Source organism: Pangasianodon hypophthalmus, chromosome 17, assembly GCF_027358585.1.
Source record: "Pangasianodon hypophthalmus isolate fPanHyp1 chromosome 17, fPanHyp1.pri, whole genome shotgun sequence".
NCBI lineage: Eukaryota > Metazoa > Chordata > Actinopteri > Siluriformes > Pangasiidae > Pangasianodon > Pangasianodon hypophthalmus.
The window spans coordinates 19,771,529-19,793,516 of NC_069726.1; the positions used below are offsets into that span (position 1 = coordinate 19,771,529).

The 21,988-nt window shown below is 39.0% G+C and overlaps 2 protein-coding genes across 4 annotated transcripts; both read left to right on the top strand.

Annotated features, from left to right (window-relative positions):
• Positions 1-3,338: 3,338 nt before the first annotated feature.
• LOC128320931 (adhesion G protein-coupled receptor F5-like) lies at positions 3,339-11,661 on the top strand. Of its 3 annotated transcripts, XM_053241384.1 has the most exons (8): positions 4,871-5,028; positions 5,577-5,646; positions 8,161-8,264; positions 8,454-8,502; positions 9,584-9,736; positions 10,768-10,929; positions 11,026-11,175; positions 11,407-11,661. In XM_053241384.1, the coding sequence occupies exons 2-8, from the start codon at positions 5,625-5,627 to the stop codon at positions 11,622-11,624; spliced, it is 858 nt and encodes a 285-aa protein (XP_053097359.1). In that variant the 5' UTR covers positions 4,871-5,028; positions 5,577-5,624; the 3' UTR covers positions 11,625-11,661. The 3 variants fall into 3 exon arrangements, with proteins under 3 accessions (XP_053097358.1, XP_053097359.1, XP_053097357.1); XM_053241383.1 differs by lacking the exon at positions 4,871-5,028 and adding an exon at positions 3,339-3,412 and having other exon boundaries at positions 10,768-11,175; XM_053241382.1 differs by having other exon boundaries at positions 10,768-11,175.
• A 3,764-nt stretch (positions 11,662-15,425) lies between these two features.
• LOC128320930 (mucin-3A-like) lies at positions 15,426-21,333 on the top strand. Its single transcript, XM_053241381.1, has one exon. The coding sequence runs from the start codon at positions 15,471-15,473 to the stop codon at positions 21,330-21,332; it is 5,862 nt and encodes a 1,953-aa protein (XP_053097356.1). The 5' UTR covers positions 15,426-15,470; the 3' UTR covers position 21,333.
• The last annotated feature ends 655 nt before the right edge of the window (positions 21,334-21,988 follow it).

Below are 21,988 nucleotides of genomic sequence, written 5' to 3' on the forward strand. Positions count from 1 at the left end.
AAAAAAGCTTTGTTTAATCAAAAAAATACAATGCACCCACTTTTGACAAACAGTGAAATTAATTTTTTGTTGTTGTTGTTGCATTGAGATAGTTTTTTTAACACAGTTTAAGAGAAGACATGTTAGAGATGCAATTTATTCTAAAATCTGAAAAATGATTGACATGAGCAATATTGTCCTTTCTACCTGTAGTGACTTGCCTTAATGACTCACATCTTGGACTCAGTGCTCAGACTTTATGTATATCTGAGGCTTCTGCAAAGTTTTGCTTTGTCTTTTTGGTGCTTTGTCTCCCTGTATGGAAGTATTAAGTATAATAAAACTGCTTTTATGATTTAATCATACATCATCTTAATGACTATGCTTACCCAGTCTGGTTCTCTGTTGTTTATTTTTTGACAGCTGCACATCATCCACAATCCAAAAACTCTAATGCAAAAATAATTCTTTAATATCCTCCAGAAACCATTCTTGAGCCATCACAGTTAACATATCATTGCTATTAAACATAAACCTCAAAGCACCCTTTTTGTTGCCAAATAGACAAACAGAAATGTCTAAGCTTTTATGAAATTTGTTGTTTAAACCTCCTACATGCAGGGATGCAACAGAAACACCAACATTCCACAGCTGTGGTATGTGGCAACATCATCTGAGATAATTAACTTTAAATCACTGCTAGTTAATGTCTAACTGCTGTTCATTAAAAGATGCTTTATGTCCCCACCTCCTGATTTCCTTTGACCACCCTTCTAAAAAACAAAATGACAATCTGTTAAGAAAATATGAAATGGTTTTCCATCACATAATGAACTGTAATGGAAATCTGTATCACATCAGCATCAGAATCATCAACCAACTCCAAGTCCCATGTTACACCGTGGCCTCCAAACATTGCTGCTCAGGACTGCACTCTCCAGACTTAGCCTTACCTGACTTCCATTCATCCACACCTTTTTTCCAATCACACACACCCATACACACACAATACAGACTCCACACCACCATGCAATGTGAAGTATCATTCAGTGTGCCTTTATTTTAAGTGTTCTCCGGTTTTGTTTTGTTTTTTTCCTTGTTTGCTGATTGCCTGACCGTTTTGCTCATTTTTTGATTCTGCCTTTGTCTCATGTTTTGGATTTGTCTGCTCTGCGGCTTTCAATAAAAGCAATATTTTGCAACTGTATCCATTAATGATTTTCTAGTTACTATTAAATAGTACTAGAGTCCAACAGGGCCTTCTGTCATGGGTAGATTATCACCACCAGACAAGCCACCAAGAACCATTAAACTATCAGAGGACCACCAGAAACACATTAAAAGCCATTAGGAATGACTTGATGGTCTTAAATGGTTTCTAATATTTTTTAAGCAGGACATTTAGTAATATATGCACTACCGATATGCTGTTCATGGAGTCCTGGTGGCATTATTTTAGAAAAAATAAATTATTTGAGACATCATCAGTCCTACCAAGTATGTGCCCAGTGAAATACCCAATTAAATAATTAAAATATTAGAAATATTAAATTAATTAATTAATCCAATAAAAACATAAATAAATATTCAAGTGACTAAGTTAAACACAACCCATTATTTTTTTCTATGTATGTAAAAATGTTAACAAGCTTGCTATTAAACTTTTCTGATTGTTTCAATTTTCAATTTCAGGTTTAATTCAGATAAATCACTTGTGTTTCTTTTTGGTATCAACTTTGTCGCATACATTTTCCTAAAATTCCTTAGGAGAAATAAAATGACACAAAAAAAGAGACATGAGATTTTTCTGAGATTAAAGGAGTCAAAACAGATAGAAGGGTCATACTTGGCATCAGCAAGACTTGAATCCACAATCTGCTGATCTACACACAAGGTACACACAGGGTAAATTGGAATTGTTAGTTGATATATTAAAAAGAAACAATTCTGTGTATTGTTCACTGGTTAGTTTACTGGGTCGAGTTATTTTTCTAGTTTTGAAAGAAAAGCTGCACAGTAAAATCATGTTGAAATTAGATTTGAGTAGAACTGAATTGAAATATCTTCTCCAAATACAATTTTAAATGTTTAATAAAGACATCTTGTAACATATTAGTATAATTATTACTGGATTAGTGCCTGCTTCCATTAAAACATTAAAAAACAAATAATACTGTAACAATAAATAAGTTATTTTGATACTCAAATACTTTTATAGTCCTAGTACTACATCCACAACTACAATAATTGTTGATTTTTTCCCCTGGCGTCTATTGTACTTCTCTTCAGATTTACTTACAAATCCTAGTAAACAAACAAACGAACAAACACTTATTCTCAAAAATCTTCTCTAAGTACTCACATATCAAAAATACACTAGTGTACCTCTCTTCAATGCTACTTAGACATGGTAGTGTATCAAAAGTAAACTGAACATATCTCTAAATATACATTAGTATGGTTATGGTAAACTTGATAGCATTTTTGAATGAACTCAATGCATTATTAACTTGTCAGATCTGAGAACTGTGTTATTGTGTTAAGATCTCTACAGACACTCAAAAGGAGACGTATGTATGTGAGATTGCTGAGGTGTTTTATCTCAGGAGAAAAATTCAAAGAGACAGTTTTATCACATTTCTATCTACGAGACAATAAGGAGATCTCTTTTTAATTTTTTTCCCCCATGAGCTGATTTATTTATGTATTATAGAAGTATAAGTAAGTGCAGTAAAATCAGACTGGAGCACTATGGCTAAGCTCAGTAATCTGAGCAAGGGTTATGTAACAAAGATCTGCATTCAGTGCTTTCTCCCTGGGGGGTATGCCTCCCTTTTTAACTTGAAGTAATTGTGCTTTCTCTGCCTGGATTCTGGTAAGTATAACCATCAACAAAAGAACAGGTTGAGCTACATGCAGGATGAATTTGAAACGTGCTCACTATTTCATCTGTGTATCTTACAGATTTTCTAACCATAGTGTAATTGTAGTTTTATTTTTAATTAAATTAAAATAATTTAAAATGAGCATTTAAAAACACATATCATTTCAGACATTTTATAACATATTATAAATTGTAAAAGAGTAACTTTTCACTTATTTCTGAACTATTGAACTATTCCCCAATACGTGTATAGGTGTGTCTTCATTAGGTTTATGCATAAATATGATTTTTATTGTGTCACATTTGGATAAAGACAGACACAATTAAAAAGCTGGAATTTTGGCTAGGTGAGTATGAGAACCACTATTTTGTGCCTCACACAATAGAACGAGGAAACAGAAAAAAAAAACGAACTGGTTCTGCAAGTGTGTAACAGTGTGTATCATTACTCATTGATTATTAGGCTTCTCTGTGAGTCAGCAGTCAGGACAACACAAAAGCTAACAGGCTTTCAACAAACCTGTTAAAGATTACGCCAGGTGTTTGGAGGTAAGACTTTCTAATTGCTATGACAAAAAGCCAGAGATTTAATACAGACATCATTTTTTTTTTAAATTATCATTAGAATGAAGTTTTTTTTGAGTATCTGCTGTGTCTTCTTATTCTTCAGTTAGAGCTATTATAGTAGCCTATACTACTTGCTTCTCTTGAACTGTATGAATGAAATAAATTAGTAATTTCTCCTGAATTTTAAATTAAAGAAATTTTATAGTGGCCTAAAAATGTTAAATTGTCTAAGCAGTTGTTGATGTAGAGAAATACACAGATAAATTTGCAATTAATAATGACATGCGAATTTGACACATCTACAAAGGGTTACTATAAATAATAAAATGATCACATGACAAATATCAGTTTTATATTTTGACGCTGTTATTAGTGTTACTTTTATTTAAAACCTGCTTTTATTTGCTTATATATACCATATATACTGCTTATATATACCAATCAGCCATAACATTAAAACTAATGACAGGTGAAGTGAATAACTTTGATTACCTCATTACAATGGCACCTGTCAAGGGGTGGGATATATTAGGCAGCAAGTGAACAGTCAGTTCTCGAAGTTGATGTGTTGGAAGCAGGAAAAATGGGAAAGCGTAAGGATCTGAATGACTTTGACAACGATCAAATTGTGATGGCTAGACATCTGGGTCATTAGTACCTACCAAAAGTGGTCCAAGGAAGGACAACCGGTGAACCAGCAACAAGGTCACGGGCGCCCAAGGCTCACTGATGCATGTGGAGAGCGAAGGCTAGCCCGTCTTGTCTGATCCCACAGAAGAGCTGCTGTAGCACAAATTGCAGCTTGGTGTGTATGGGGCTGTGTAGCCGCAGAACCGTTCAGAGTGCCATCCCCTTTCCACCGCCGACAGCGCCTACAGTGGGCACGTCAGCATCAAAACTGGACAATGGAGCAATGGAAGCAGGTGGCCTGGTCTGATAAATCATGTTTTCTTTTACATCATATGGATGGCCGGGTGTGTGCCGCTTACCTGGGGAAGAGATGGAACCAGGATGCATTATGGGAAGAAGGCAAGCTGGCAGAGGCAGTGTTGATGCTCTGGGCAATGTTCTGCTGGGAAACTTTGGGTCCTGGCATTCATGTGGATTTTACTTTGACCACCTACCTAAACATTGTTCCAGACCAAGTCTAGCCCTTCATGGCAACAGTATTTCCTAATGTCAGTGGCCTCTTTCAGCAGGATAATGCGTCCTGCCCCAAAAAACAAAAATTGTTCAGGAATTGTTTTTGTAACATGACAAAGAGTTCAAGGTGTTGACTTGGCCTCCAGATTCCCCAGATCTCAATCTGATCAAGCATCAGGTGGTTTTAATGTTATGGCTAATCGGTGTGTGTGTGTGTGTGTGTGTGTGTGTGTGTGTGTGTGTGTGTGTGTGTGTGTGTGTGTATCTCAAAAACTTTGTCTGCTTGTGACAGTACAAACACAGAGCGAAGGAGGTAGGGAGTGAAATGAGAGAGAGCAGAATGGAGATGGCACAAATACAGGAAGAAAGAAAGCAAAAAAAACAGCGAAACCAAACACCAAGTGAAAAGTAATCAAGACAAAATACCAAATACCTGAAACACTATAAAGTAGCTTGTAAGTACCCTATTAAGTACCCCTTTAAGCCTAGTTATTTCCAAGGGGTATCGGTGTTTGCCGATCTGAGAAGAAAAAAAATCTTTGTGGGGTCTTTATTTTGTTAATTGATGTTATTTGCTCATATTTTAACGTACCATACTAGCTGTATTTCCTGATGGAAAGAGATATGTGAAATACTGTACAAGCTTACATACGCAACACAAACTTGTACACACATAGTCTTTCACATTCAGCTGAATAGACGTGTTTATTTTCTTACTGATTCCACATCATACAGCATCTCAAATGAAATTATTTTTATATTTATGTTTCATGTAGTACTAAACCTAAAGAAATGGAATTTTCTTTTATTCTAATGAGCCATAATGTAAATCACTGTCGTTAAGGTCGAGTCACTATTAACAGCTGGGACTACTTCTTCAGTAGTGTTAAATAAAACCCACACCATTCTGGATTTTTATAAAAGGATAAAGTACAGTGAAAGCTGTGAGGAAAATGGAACTTGATTTACTGCCTGACTTTTATAATGTTCCTAACTCTGGTAGGTTGTCTAGCTTGACCAAGTGGTTGACCAGCTGCAGTTTAAAATCTGTATGAACATCATGGCCAATGCAGGTAAGACATTTGTTTTAACCTACAGCAATAGTAAATATTCACATTGATTCACGTTGATTAATTTTCTGTAACAGCATCTCTGACAGTCATTCCAGCTGCACAGGTTTATATTAAAGCACTCATTCTAATACGTTACCGTTTCCATAGTAACAACTTATACAGGGACTTGCATGGTGGATGTTTCATATAAACAGATTGTATATAATCACTGAAATGGTGAAAAGTTTATTGAAAAATTTCTGTGAGGTAAGTTTAACATTTTTTTAAAAAAAAAAAGTCTCCAGTATCAGTCTTTTTTAACACTCAGCGGTAAACCTGTTCTTTTAATTTTTTCCTTAAGGAATTTTTTGAGGAATAGGCATCTTAATTCAAATATGTATTCCATTCCTCCTTATTTCTCAAACAAATATGCTGTTGGCAATTTAAATAAAATACCATTAAACCTTGGCTCTAGTATTATTATTATTACATCTTGTATGGAGCTTCTGTATTTGATTTAAATCTCCCTACATGCATTTCTTAATTTGTTATCAGACAAACAATTTGTCTGGTCTTTGTCCAGTTACACCTACAGACTGGTTACAATTTCGCAGATGATAAAATATGTAGATCTGTAGATAAAAAAGCACACAATAAGACAAGAAGAAGCCATGATGTAACATACAGGACTTGTGAGACTGTTGAGGATCCATGTGCAAAGGGTTTATTGCCAATACCACAGCCCAAAGCAAAATATTAACAAAGCTCAAAACAAATGGAAGAATCCAAAGAGTAGTCAAGAATCAAGATAAGTGTCAAAACATGAGAGCATCACTAACAATATACAAGACTCCAAACAAAACTCAGACACTAAGGCATGGAAAAAGTTCGCAATGACATTATACCTGTGTAGTCCTTACATACTCTGGGGAACAGGAAGTAATCAGGAAGTGTCTGTTCAGAACTCAGGGGAGAGGGACTTTTGCTGATGGGGAGGTTCTGGGCTAATGTGACCCAGGATTGACTCATTTTCATCTAATATAACCATGTTTAACATAAACTACAGAAGAAAACACAAAAGTTACTCATTAGCTACTAGCTACTCATTAGCTACCCGATATTAGCTCACTGCCTTAAAATGATCTTTGGATAAAAAGGGACATATCGTATAATCTTAAAATTACACATCAATAGTAATCTTGATTGACAGTTTGAAGTACAAGAAAACATCCAATATACCCAGTTAGCCACTAGCTGGCCATCGTATGTTCTCTAGCTAAAACAATGGAACAACTGGGTAACGAGACAAATTCCACAACATGGATAAGCCAGCTGAATATCATTGACTAACTTCCCAGCAAATTAGAGAATGTATAAAAGTCTTACCTTTTTAGCAAGAACAAAGGTAAGCAGGTGTTGTTATACAGAGTGACTTACAGAAGTAATTTGTAGTTTCTGTTAATCCCACCAACGTTTTTAATCCCACTCCTGCTCACTCCCGAAGGAATTCTGACCAATCTTGTCCACTCCTGCAGACACTCTTGACCAATAGCACCTGCTCTTGCAGTTATTTTTCTTAGTACCTATCCACAATATGTTCTAATAAATGACTTGGTTCTATTTCTCCAAAGATAAACAAATTAGTAATTAAAACCAGAGTGACCTTGACCAGAATAAAGCATTTACTGAAGATGAATGAATGAACACTGTAAAAATGTGGCACAGCACCATCTCAGAAACCCCCCACATCCAATACTCACTCACGTAAATGAAGGTGGACTTTCTTTGTCCCACAAGCTTTATATCTTACCACCCACTCCCACATTTTTTGTTGAGTCCCACAGGATTCCGGTCTTGAAACATACCTTTAGTCTCTCTTTGGTTCATTATTTTATTTTGGACTCCCTTACAACCCTATTTTTTGCAATCTCTCTCTTTCTCCTGATTGGCTCTTGGTTTGCACCATGTAATTGGATTAAGTTTGTGCTTAAAGCCTGGGTGTGAAGTTATTCGATGTTTTTGAACTAGCTTATAACATACACTATGTGACATGTCAAACCTACTTTTTACCACTAGCCAGATTTAACTCATATCTGGTGCCAATATCTAATTTCTTTTAATTGTCATATTTAATTTTAAAAAATTATGATCATCCTGCCACATAACACATAATTTATGCATAATTGCAGTATTTTCTTTGTCAAAATAGTCCACCATGTGCATTGAGACTCAGTGACTGAATTCAAGTATTGACAAACAGCGAATTTTTACTTGAGCAGTAAAGATATATCTTCATCAATCAAAGGAGAAAAGTAGATATGATAATGCTAATATGGAGTGCTATGACAGGCCAAAATTACAAATAAATGTTATATTATTGTTTCATTTGTTGGTACACTAATTTGCATACTCACCCTTTTTCTCTGTGTGTCAATGTAAACTGAAATGAATTTCCTTTGTTCCTTTTTTCCTTTGTTAATAACATTCGGTTATCATGCTTGTAAATCATTTTTATTTCTTACCTTTATTGTACAGTGAAAGCATCAGAATACTTCATGAGGTTTGTGGCCATTTTCCTCATTCTAATGTGTGTGGTAAACTCACAGGGACTTCCTGAAATTTCAGACATGGTTCTAGAGGTAAATTTTGCTTTACTTTACTTTAACTTCTGCAAAAACAGCCAAAAAAGCTAATTAGTGTCCACACTTACATTGTAAGCTTAAAAGTGGAAATAATTTAATTTGTACTGGGACTAGAATAACAAAATATTCTGCACACGTCTATACATGGGTACAATACTCTAATAAATTTGCTTTTTTTAATTCCAGTTTAGCTATACAGATGGACAGCTCAATCACCTAAGAGAAAAACGAGATGGTAAATAAGAATTCTGTCTATTTTAAAAGCATATTACAAAATTTCAATTTAAGTATTTATATACAGTGACCTCCAAAATTATTGACACCCCTAGGGAATATTTTATATAAATGCAAACAAATCCTGAAAAGATTTATTATTTATAAAAGAATTTTATATTTTCATCAGTCCCATGAACTCTGTTGTTGCCTTTAACCAGGTACTGTTTCCCTGAGGAGTAAATATGAGCCTGCAGACATGAAAAACCCCTTTGTCAACTGTTACCATGGGGAAAAACCAAAGTACTTTCAACAGAAAACAAACAGATAGGTCTTGATCTGCACAAATCAGATAAAAATATATTTGCATTAAGCACCTTAAAATACCCTTGAGCACAATTATGGCTCATTTTCTTTCCTATTTGGATGTGTTGCAAGAAAGAATCCTTTCCTGAGAGCATCCCACAAAATGCAGTGTCTGTACTTCACCAAGCATCATTAAACTGAGACAAATGAGACAAAAATCAAACTTTTTGGTTGACATCATCTCCATGTGTGGCAACAAGCAGGGGCTGTATTGTAGCTGGTGGTTCAGGGGCTCTGCAAAGTACCAGCATATTTTATTGCAGTTCCTGGCTGCCTCTACCAGGAGGTTCAGACTTGGACATAGTTATTTAGATAGATATTTGATATTTGAATCCTACTGAAAATCTGTGGTCTGAAATGAAGAGGACACCCACATGCACAGACCTAAGCATTTAAAGGAGCCTAATATGTTCTGCATGAAGTAATGGACCAAGATCTCCAATTTTGTTAGACTCAGTGCTATTAGTCTCTCCAGGGCAGGTGTCATGAAGTATTAATTTTAAGGCTGTTGATAATTTTGTTTAGAAAAATTACACTACTTAAAAAACTTAAAAAAATTTTTAAAAAAAGTAAATAAAACTATATAATGTACCTCTATGATGTAAAAATAAATAAATAAATAAACAATCATCATCATTTGCATGAAGACTGACATTTATTTTGGAGGGCACGTTAGTACTTTAGTCTATATTTTTGTACTTGTCACCTAAATAGCTGATTTTGTTTATTATTTCCAGCCAACACAGATACAGTAGAATACATCATAGTGGTAGAGGTGAATGTATCACAACTGATATTGATTGAACAAATCAAATCATCACTGAAGTCCATCAATTTTCCATTACAACTAGACAACACAACAACAATCAATAGTTTCAACATTACAACAGGTAAACTCTATCTATTATTAAGATCGTACTTTGATATTTAGAATTTTTTAATCATGTTTTTAATAACTATGGGAATTGCATCAGTTGTTATTGGCTATGGAAAGACCAAATATCACTTACGAATTTCTTCTCACCATGACTTATGAATGGATTCCCATCTCTAGGCTCCCAAAGTGGTGCAACAGAAGTGTTTGCCCCATCATTAGGAGATTGTGAGTTTGATCCCCGATGATGCCACATCCATCCGTGGCCAGGAGCCAATAGAGCAATATTGGCCATGCTCTCTGGGTGGGAGAGTTTACTCTTGCTCGCCTCTCAATCACAGTGACACTAGCCAATAGTGGGCATCTATGAGCTCATGTATGCAGAAGAGGAAGACAGCACTTTCCTCTGAGGGTGTTACACTACCTTGTGATGAGGACCAGTTCCAAAAAATGTGCTTGTCTCGGAGGAAGCACTTGTTATCCTTCAACCTCCCTAGTTGGTAGCTGTCATGTGATAGGGTAGAGGTGACTGGATTCTGGTCTCCTGAATGCTTTTCCAGAAGGTTTCTGGCTATCAGCAGGCTAGTGTTTGACATCATGATCAGATGTGTTCAATCCACCAGTATTAGGCTAGGCAATTATTTCAATGCCAAAAGTCCAGCATACATTTTTGTTTGTTCTGATAACTCTGCACTGTGAATTTGATGTGTTGCGTCAAGTGTTCATTCAATGCAAGCCTACTATTCACAGTGGGCCATATTCAGAGTTAAGTAACACATATAAAGTGAGGATTTAACATCAAAATAAAAAAAAAAGAAAACAAAAAAAGTGACCTGCTTCTTCAATCTCCATTTTCTATCCCTAATTTTTTTCGGGCTTAAAGGCACATGCCTGTCTAATCTAAATGGCACATCCAAAAATATATATATTTAAGCAGTTGTGTAACTTATCTCTGAATATGAGTCATTGACTATGGCCCTTATAATGTTTAGTCATAACCAATCCATGATTTATTTTAGTTATTTTAGTTATTTTTATCTTCCCCAGTGTGCATGCCAGTTGATAGTTTATATTACTGCACATGTGAGGATCAGTATGCTTGGCCAGATAATAACTGCATATATGATGAATGTAATACCATGAAGGAAGGAGCATGCAACTGTATTGGTGTCCTTTCCAGTGGTGGCCAGATGTGTGTGCCAAAAAGTGGTAGGAAAAATGTTTTGGAGTATATGAATAAGATATGTATGTATAAGATATGTCTTGTATTTTCTTGTATTCACCTGAGTATTGTCTTTTTCATAGACCTGCAATTTTTTGAGTTTATTGTTGAAATTGAAATTAATACCACAAGCACAGCAGCGATAGGTGACATGATGAATCTTCTAGAAGGGTTCAGTTTCCCAATTTTGCTTGATAACATAACAGAAGTTACAAAGGTGGACATTACAACAGGTAAGAATTAGACTGTGAAAAAGGGACCTTTTAGTATGTTTGAGCAGAACTTTACTGAAAAAATGTACATGAATATATTTGAAACACCCATCTGATTATTGACACATACTTGGAGTACTAGGATCTAGAAAAGACGTATTTGATTTTATTGTTGATAATGATCTCAAATTAGATTTAAAATGATGGAAACAGGATTTGGCTCTAACTGATTTAATTTCTGGTTTTCCACAGTGTGCAGTTTGAATGGTACTGAATATCAGTGCAGGTGTGCAGATCAGTTTTTCTGGCCATGTGAAAAGTGCACAGTATATGGGTCTTGTGATAATGTCACCAATGGCTTGTGTGGTTGCATCAACGCTATTCCAAATGATGGACAGTTCTGCCAACTAATCAATGAGCTGACATGTATGTATTACAAAAATAAAGCATATAAACATGTGCACATTTGAAGGATGCTAGAATTTGGCAAATTTCCAATGAAAAAATATTTCCTTTGATATCAGCTGAAAAACATGTAACAGTATTGGCAAGTCCTACCTTTTTGTTTATCAAAGAGTACAGAACATACTGTACCTTTAATTTGTTCAATTTAAATATTAGATTCTGGTCTTAGTAGTTTGATTAACCTGCTATTATTCTGTGCTTAATATCTTCAGAATGGACAAAATATTCAAATTCAATAATTCAGATCATATGTGTGTCTTTAATAATAATCAGTTTAACTCAACAGTAATTAAATTCATTGGCAATTCAACTAATGAAATTATGCAACTTTATCACCCTAAGTGAAGTTACCTACCAAAATAATTTGACCCGTTTAATACAAAAAGAGTGCTGACACTGTTAATGAATAATAATATGTATAAGTAATATATAACGCTCAATATTACCCAAGTTAAATTTGTTCTCACTTAATAGATACCTCAGCATGTCCATCTTCAACAACCACAAAAGGTAAATCCCCAAGATTAACTTGTTGCTTGTGTTCTTTCTTAAATGTTTTTTTGCATTGCCCTGCTGCCACGTGATTGTGCTTTGTGTGTGTGTGTGTGTGTGTGTATTAGAGGAATATAAGATGAATATGAGATGATAGATCAGAACAACAACTTGGAACATGGCACCTTTTGTTTGACCCCATCCATTTTTCAGGTGTTTCTTGATGCCCAGGTGTGCTCTGTTAGATTGATTGTTTAAAGAATTAATTAGCTCTGAAAAGAATTAATAGCTCTGAAAGTCTACTCTTGGTTTGAGACCTGAGTTTTACCGGCGAAGACTGCATTGTTGTTAAAATGGATAAACATGAAGACCAGAGAGCTGTCTATGGGAGAAAAGCAAGCTATTTTGAAGCTGAGAAAAGAGAGGAAAATTGGAAAATCAGTAAAATCAGAGGCATTGCACAAGCATTGAGTATAGCCAATACAACAATTTGGAATGTCCTGAAAAAGAAAGAAACCACGGGTGTACTAACAACCAGACATTGAACAATTCAGCCAAGGCAAACAACAGCAGTTGATAACAGAAACATTTTGAGAGCTGTGAAGAAAAAAATGAAAAGCACCAGTCAGTGACATCACCAACAACCTCCACAGGGCAGGGGTGAAGGTATCACAATCCACCATTTAAAGAAGACCACTCATCAGCAGTAAGAATCAGGCAAGATAAGAATTTACAAAGAAATACAGAGATACACCACAAACATTCTGGAACAAAGAATAACCTCTACCAAAGTGATGGAAAAGTCAAAGTGTGGGGAAAGGAAGGATCTGCTCATGATCCAAAACATACAAGCTCATCAGTCAAGCATGGTGGAGGTAGTGTCATGGCTTGGACTTGCATGACTGCTTCTGGAATGGGCTCACTAATCTTTATTGATGATGTAACTCATGATGGTAGCAGCAGAAGGAATTCAGACGTGTACAGAAACATTGTGTCTGCCAATTTACAGAGAAATGCATGTAATCTAATTGGAGGAACTTCATCGTGAAGCAAGACAATGACCCAAAACACATTCTCAACACAACAAATAACTTCATAATAGAGGAAAAAAGTGGAAGGTTATAAACTGGTCAAGTCAACCACCAGACCTTAACCCAATTGAGCATGCATTTCACCTCCTAAAGTGGAGACTGTAGGGAGAAACCCCCATAACAAACAACAACTGAAAGAAGATGTAGGACAAGGCTGAAAAAGCATTCCAAAAGAATAATGCAACAGTTTGGTCAGTTGGTTGCTGGCTTGGAGCAGTTATTGCAGGAAAGGGATATGCAATAAAATATTAAGTGTTATTTATTTTAAGGCTATCTGTTCCAATACTTTTGCTCACCTAAAAATTAGGTGGTCTGCCACCAAAGAACCCATGTTCTTAGTTGTTTAACACATCTAGATGTAAATATCATAAAATGAAAGCTGAAATTCTGATCTATCATCTCATATGCACCTTTCGATCTCAAACCCAAATGTCTTCAGTGTATAGCAGAGCAATTTCCTTAAAAATTTCATTTTTCATTTAAAAACTAAATTACGTCTAGTTTATGAGCAGAGGATCTTACCTGTGGGCAGCTTTGTAAGAGGTCTTACTGAGATTTGATATACTATATTTGAGTCTTACAATACTTTTGTTTTCTTAAGTCACTACAGCGCCATCCACAACCACAGATGCCATAACCACAGCTGGCACAGCCATCACAATCACACAAGCTGTCTCACCTACAGCCACCACTTCCACACCTACCCCAATCACAACTTCTACAACCACAGACACCACAAGTGCAACCACGATGACAGCCAGCACAACCACAGGCACCACAATTGCAACAATAACACCTGCAACAATCTTAGACCCAAAAACCATTCTCAGCCAAACAACAGTCTCTAGAACCACAGTAACCACAAGTCTTCAAACCATGTCGATTGTAGCCACAGCTGCTGCAGTCACAGACACCACAGCTACAAACACTGCTGATATAGCCACAGACACCACAGCTGAATACATCACAACCTCTACCACAGACACCACAATGATAACTGCTACAACCACAGACACTACACCCCCAGCTATGCCAACTATGGCCTCAACAATCACAAATGATACAACCACAGATGTCAAAACAACAGATCTCCAAATCACAGCCATCACAATCCCAGACACCAACACCACAGACCCTGCAACTTCAGACACCGCACAAACCATCACCACCACAAATATAGATAGCAACCATATTGCAACCATAACCAATACAAACAAAGCCACCACAGTCATAGCTGCTACAACCACAGACACTACAATCATAACTGCTACATCAACAGGCACTATACCCACTGCTGCCCCAACTACAGCAACAACAAGCACAACTGATACAACCACAGATGCCACAACCCCACCCATCAGAACCACACCAGTCGTAACTACAAACACAATGCCTGCAAACACAGTCACTGCAAACACAACCACACTCACAGCTGCCCCAACTACAGCCTCTATAATCATAAGTGCTATAACCAAAGACACCACAAACACAAGTCTTCAAGCCACAGCAATTGCAACAGCAGCCTCTGCAACCACAGACACCACAGCTACAAACACTATACACACTGCTGCCCCAAAAACAGCCACAACAAGCACGACTGATACAAACACAGAGGTCACAACCACAGTTCTCCAAACCACAACCATCGCAAACCCAGTAGCCAATACCACAGACATTTCAACTACAGACACCACACCAACCATAGAGACCACTACTGCAACCACAGCCAAAACAAACAAAGCCACCATAATCACAACCACTACAGCCACAGATGCAACAAACACAGATACCACACATACAACTTTTCCAACAGTTCCAACAATCACATCTCCTGTAATCACTGATGCCACAACCCCGGCAATTGCAACCACAGCCTCTGAAACCAGACAGACCACAGCCGCAAATACCATACCCACTGCTTCCCCAACTACAGCCACGAAAAGCACAACTGATACAAACACAGAGGTCACAGCCACAGCTCTCCAAACCACAATCATTGCAATCCCATTCACCAACACCACAAATGCCACATCTACAGACACCACACCAACCCTTGCCACCACAACTATAGAGACTACTACTGCAACCACAGCCAAAACCACAGCCATAATCACAACCACTACAACCACAAATGCAACAAACACAGTTACCACACATGCAACTTTTCCAACAGTTCCCACAATCACAGCTGCTATAATCACTGATGCCACAACCCCAGCCGTTGGAACCACAGCCACCGCAACCACACCAGTCATAACTACAACAACAATGGCTGCAACCACAGCTACTGCAATCACAACCGCACTCACAGCTGCCCCAACTACAGCCACTATAATCATAAGTGCTACATCCACAGACACCACAAACACAAGTCTTCAAACCACAGCAAAAGCATCCACAGCCTCTGCAACTACTGACGCCACAGCTTTAAAAACTACTTATATAACCACAGACAACACAGCTGACTATACCACAACCACTGCAACCACAGCAGCCAAAATCACAGACACCACAGTAATAACTCCTACAACCACAGACAGTATACCCACAGGTGCCCCAACTACAGCTGCTATAATCATAAGTGCTACAACCACAGACTCCACAGACACAAGTCTTCAAAACACAGTGATTGCAAACACAGCCTCTGAAACCACAGACACCACAGCTACAAACACTATACCCACTGCTGCCACAACTACAGCCACTAAAAGCACAACTGATACAAACATAGATATCACAACCACAGCACTTCAAACCATAATCATTGAAATCCCAGTTACCAACACCACAGATGCCACAACTACAGACACCATATCAACCACAGAGACCACTACTGCAAAAACAGCCAAAACAAACAAAGCCACCATAATCACAACCACTACAGCCACAGATGCAACAAACACAGATACCACACACACAACTTTTGCAACAGTTCCAACAATCACAGCTCCTATAATCACTGATGCCACAACCCCAGCAATTGCAACCACAGCCTCTGAAACCACAGACACCACAGCTACAAACATTATACCCACTGCATCCCCAATTCCAGCCACAAAAAGCACAACTGATACAAACACAGAGGTCACAGCCACAGCTCTCCAAACCACAATCGCTGCAATCCCATTCACGAACACCACAGATGCCACATCTACAGACACCACACCAACCCTTGCCACCACAACTATAGAGACCACTACTGCAACCACAGCCAAAACAAACAAAGCTACCATAATCACAACCACTACAACCACAGATGCAACAAACACAGATACCACACACGCAACTTTTCCAACAGTTCCCACAATCACAGCTGCTATAATCACTGATGCCACAACCCCAGCCATTGGAACCACAGCCACCGCAACCACACCAGTCATAACTACAACAACAATGGCTGCAACCACAGCTACTGCAATCACAACCGCACTCACAGCTGCCCCAACTACAGCCACTATAATCATAAGTGCTACATCCACAGACACCACAAACACAAATCTTCAAACCACAGCAAATGCAACCACAGCCTCTGCAACCACAGACACCACAGCTTTAAAAACTACTTATATAACCACAGACAACACAGCTGACTACACCACAACCACAGCAGCCAAAACCACAGACACCACAATAACAACTCCTACAACCACAGACACTATACCCATGGCTGCCCCAACTACAGCTGCTATAATTATAAGTGCTACAACAACAGACTCCACAAACACAAGTCTTCAAAACACAGTGATTGCAAAAACAGCTTCTGCAACCACAGACACCACAGCTACAAACACTATACCAACTGCTGCCCCAAATCCAGCCACAAAAAGCACAACTGATACAACCACAGCTCTCCAAACCACTATTATTGCAATCCCAGTCGCCAACATCACAGAGGCCACAACAATAGACACCACACCAACCATAGAGACCACTACTGTAGCCACAGGCAAAACAAACAAAGCCACCATAATCACAACCACTACAACCACAACCACAAGTCTTCAAACCACAGTGATTGCAGAAACAGCCTCTGCAACTACAGACAGCACAGCTACAAACACTACACACACTGCAGCCCCAACTACAGCCACAAAAAGCGCAACTGATACAAACACAGAGGTCACAACCATAGAGACCACTACTGTAGCCACAGGCAAAACAAACAAAGTCACCATAATCACAACCACTACAACCACAGATGCCACAAACACAGATAACACACACAGAGCTTTCCCAACCACAGTTCCCACAAACACAGCAATCATAGATGCCACAACCCCACCCATCAGAACCACACCAGTCATAACTACAACCACAATGCCTGCAAACACAGCCACTGCAAACACAGCCACACTCACAGCTGTCCCAACTACAGCCTCTGCAATCATACATCCTACAACCACAGATACCACAAACACAAGTCTTCAAACCACAGTGATTGCAAAAACAGCCTCTGCAACTACAGACAGCACAGCTACAAACACTACACACACAGCAGCCCCAACTACAGCCACAAAAAGCGCAACTGATACAAACACAGAGGTCACAACCATAGAGACCACTACTGTAGCCACAGGCAAAACAAACAAAGCCACCATAATCACAACCACTACAACCACAGATGCCACAAACACAGATAACACACACAGAGCTTTCCCAACCACAGTTCCCACAAACACAGCAATCATAGATGCCACAACCCCACCCATCAGAACCACACCAGTCATAACTACAACCACAATGCCTGCAAACACAGCCACTGCAAACACAGCCACACTCACAGCTGTCCCAACTACAGCCTCTGCAATCATACATCCTACAACCACAGATACCACAAACACAAGTCTTCAAACCACAGTGATTGCAAAAACAGCCTCTGCAACTACAGACAGCACAGCTACAAACACTACACACACTGCAGCCCCAACTACAGCCACAAAAAGCGCAACTGATACAAACACAGAGGTCACAACCATAGAGACCTCTACTGTAGCCACAGGCAAAACAAACAAAGCCACCATAATCACAACCACTACATCCACAGATGCCACAAACACAGATAACACACACAGAGCTTTCCCAACCACAGTTCTCACAAACACAGCAATCATAGATGCCACAACCCCACCCATCAGAACCACACCAGTCATAACTACAACCACAATGCCTGCAAACACAGCCACTGCAAACACAGCCACACTCACAGCTGTCCCAACTACAGCCTCTGCAATCATACATCCTACAACCACAGATACCACAAACACAAGTCTTCAAACCACAGTGATTGCAAAAACAGCCTCTGCAACTACAGACAGCACAGCTACAAACACTACACACACTGCAGCCCCAACTACAGCCACAAAAAGCGCAACTGATACAAACACAGAGGTCACAACCATAGAGACCACTACTGTAGCCACAGGCAAAACAAACAAAGCCACCATAATCACAACCACTACAACCACAGATGCCACAAACACAGATAACACACACAGAGCTTTCCCAACCACAGTTCCCACAAACACAGCAATCATAGATGCCACAACCCCACCCATCAGAACCACACCAGTCATAACTAAAACCACAATGCCTGCAAACACAGCCACTGCAAACACAGCCACACTCACAGCTGTCCCAACTACAGCCTCTGCAATCATACATCCTACAACCACAGATACCACAAACACAAGTCTTCAAACCACAGTGATTGCAAAAACAGCCTCTGCAACTACAGACAGCACAGCTACAAACACTACACACACTGCAGCCCCAACTACAGCCACAAAAAGCGCAACTGATACAAACACAGAGGTCACAACCATAGAGATCACTACTGTAGCCACAGGCAAAACAAACAAAGCCACCATAATCACAACCACTACAACTACAGATGCCACAAACACAGATAACACACACAGAGCTTTCCCAACCACAGTTCCCACAAACACAGCAATCATAGATGCCACAACCCCACCCATCAGAACCACACCAATCATAACTACAGCCACAATGCCTGCAAACACAGCCACTGCAAACACAGCCACACTCACAGCTGTCCCAACTACCTCTGCAATCATACATCCAACAACCATAGATACCACAAACACAAGTCTTCAAACCACAGTGATTGCAAAAACAACCTCTGCAACTACAGACAGCACAGCTACAAACACTACACACACAGCAGCCCCAACTACAGCCACAAAACACACAACTGATACAAACACAGAGGTCACAACCATAGAGACCACTACTGTAGCCACAGGTAAAACAAACAAAGTCACCATAATCACAACCAATACAACCACAGATGCCTCAAACACAGATACCACACACACAGCTTTCCCAACCACAGTTCCCACAAACACAGCAATCATAGATGCCACAACCCCACCCATCAGAACCACACCAGTCATAACTACAGCCACAATGCCTGCAAACACAGCCACTGCAAACACAGCCACACTCATAGCTGTCCCAACTACCTCTGCAATCATACGTCCTACAACCACAGATACCACAAACACAAGTCTTCAAAACACAGTGATTGCAACCACAGCCTCTGCAACTACAGACACCACAGCTACAAACACTATACCCACTGCTGCCACAACTACAGCCACAAAAAGCACAACTGATACAAACACAGAGGTCACAACCACAGCACTCCAAAGCACAATCATTGCAATCCCAGTCACGAACACCACAGATGCCACAACTACAGACACAACACCAACCACTGAGACCACTACTGCAACCACAGCCAAAACAAACAAAGCCATCATAATCACAACCACTACAGCCACAGATGCAACAAACACGGATACCACACACGCAACTTTTCCAACAATCACAGCTGCTGTGATCACTGATGCCACAACCCCAGCCATTGGAACCACAGCCACCCCAACCACACCAGTCATAACTACAGCCACAATGGCTGCAAACACAACCACACTCACAGCTGCCCCAACTACAGCCACTATAATCATAAGTGCTACAACCACAGACACCACAAACACAAGTCTTCAAACCACAGCAAATGCAACCACAGCCTCTGCAACCACAGACACTGCAGCTTTAAAAACTACTGACTACACCACGACCACTGCAACCACAGCAGCCAAAATCATAACTGCTACAACCACAGACACTATACCCACAGATGCCCCAACTACAGCTGCCATAATCATAAATGTTACAAACACAAACACTAGAAACACAAGTCTTCAAACCACAGCAATTGTAACCACAGACTCTGCAACCACAAATACCACTGCTACAAACACTGCTGATATAAACACAGACACAACAGCAGACCACACCACAACTACAACCACTGCTACCATAGCAGCCACAACCTCAGACACCACAATCATAACTGCTACAACTGCAGACACTATAACCATGCTTGCCACAACTACAGCCACAACAATCCCAGCCACCAACACCACAGTCGCCACTATAGACACCACACAAACCATCATTACCACAACTATAGATACCACTATGGCAGCCATAGCGAAAACAAACAAAGCCACCACAATCACAAACACTCCAACCACAGATGCAACAAACACAGATACCACACACACAACTTTTCTAACTGCAGTTCCCACAGTCACAGCCGCTAAATTCACAGATGCCACAACCCGAGCTATTGGAACCACAGCCACCCCAGCCACAGCAGTTATAAATTCAACCACAATGGCTGCAAACACAACCACACTCACAGCTGCCCCAACTACAACCACTATAATCAAAAATACTATAACCACAGACACCACAAACACAAGTCTTCAAACCACAGTGACTGCAACCACAGCCTCTGCAACCCCTAATATAACTGCTGCCCTGACAGCCAATATCACCACAAACACAGCATTTGCAACAATCTCAGCCGCAACAACCCTAGACATAAAAAACATTCTCAATCTAACAATAACCACAGCAACCACAAGCCCAGCCAACACAACTGCCCAAACTACAGCCACTACAACCACAAATATAGCCAACACAACCACAACGCCTACTTCCACAACCAAAACCATCAAAATCATCACAACCACAGGTGCCACAACCCAAGGTAAGATTTCAAACCTTTTAAATTTTGTTGAAGGTAAACTGTAATTTCTTCCCCGAAAGTGGCCACAATTTTTCATCTACTTTATATTATTACGCATGCATTTAGAGCTCGCTAAGTGGTGGAACCTACATTTTTCCAAAACGTTTGGTAAATCTGCCCACCTTTGTTCTATACTAATGAAAGTATACTAAACATACTTGCTTGTACTCTTTTGGTCATAATTATCAAATAATTTAATCATATTACTCACAGAGCAACTGAGTTCTAAAACATTAAAACATGATCCTATCTATGTGCTGTTCACTCATACAATTAACATCTCATTAATTATTATATTTACAAACACTGTAGATTATTTTGACAAATCCTACACATGCTTTGTAATATGTGTCAACTTCCCTGTACTTCATAATTACAAAGCACTCAAAATATTGTTATGTATATATGCTAGGGCTACCAATTTCTTTAAAAATAGCATATACCTGTATAATATTATATATTACTACTGCAAACGGAGCAAAGATTAGCAATAGCATATCTCTAAAAATTTGTATCAGATAAACCACTGAAAATGTAAATTTTGTGATGAAATGACAAATGATATATATTTAAGGAAATATGTGAAAACAGCATGATAAATGTGACATGCCTTTCCGTACATCACACAACACAAAGTAAATTTAGCTAAAAGGTTTAAGGA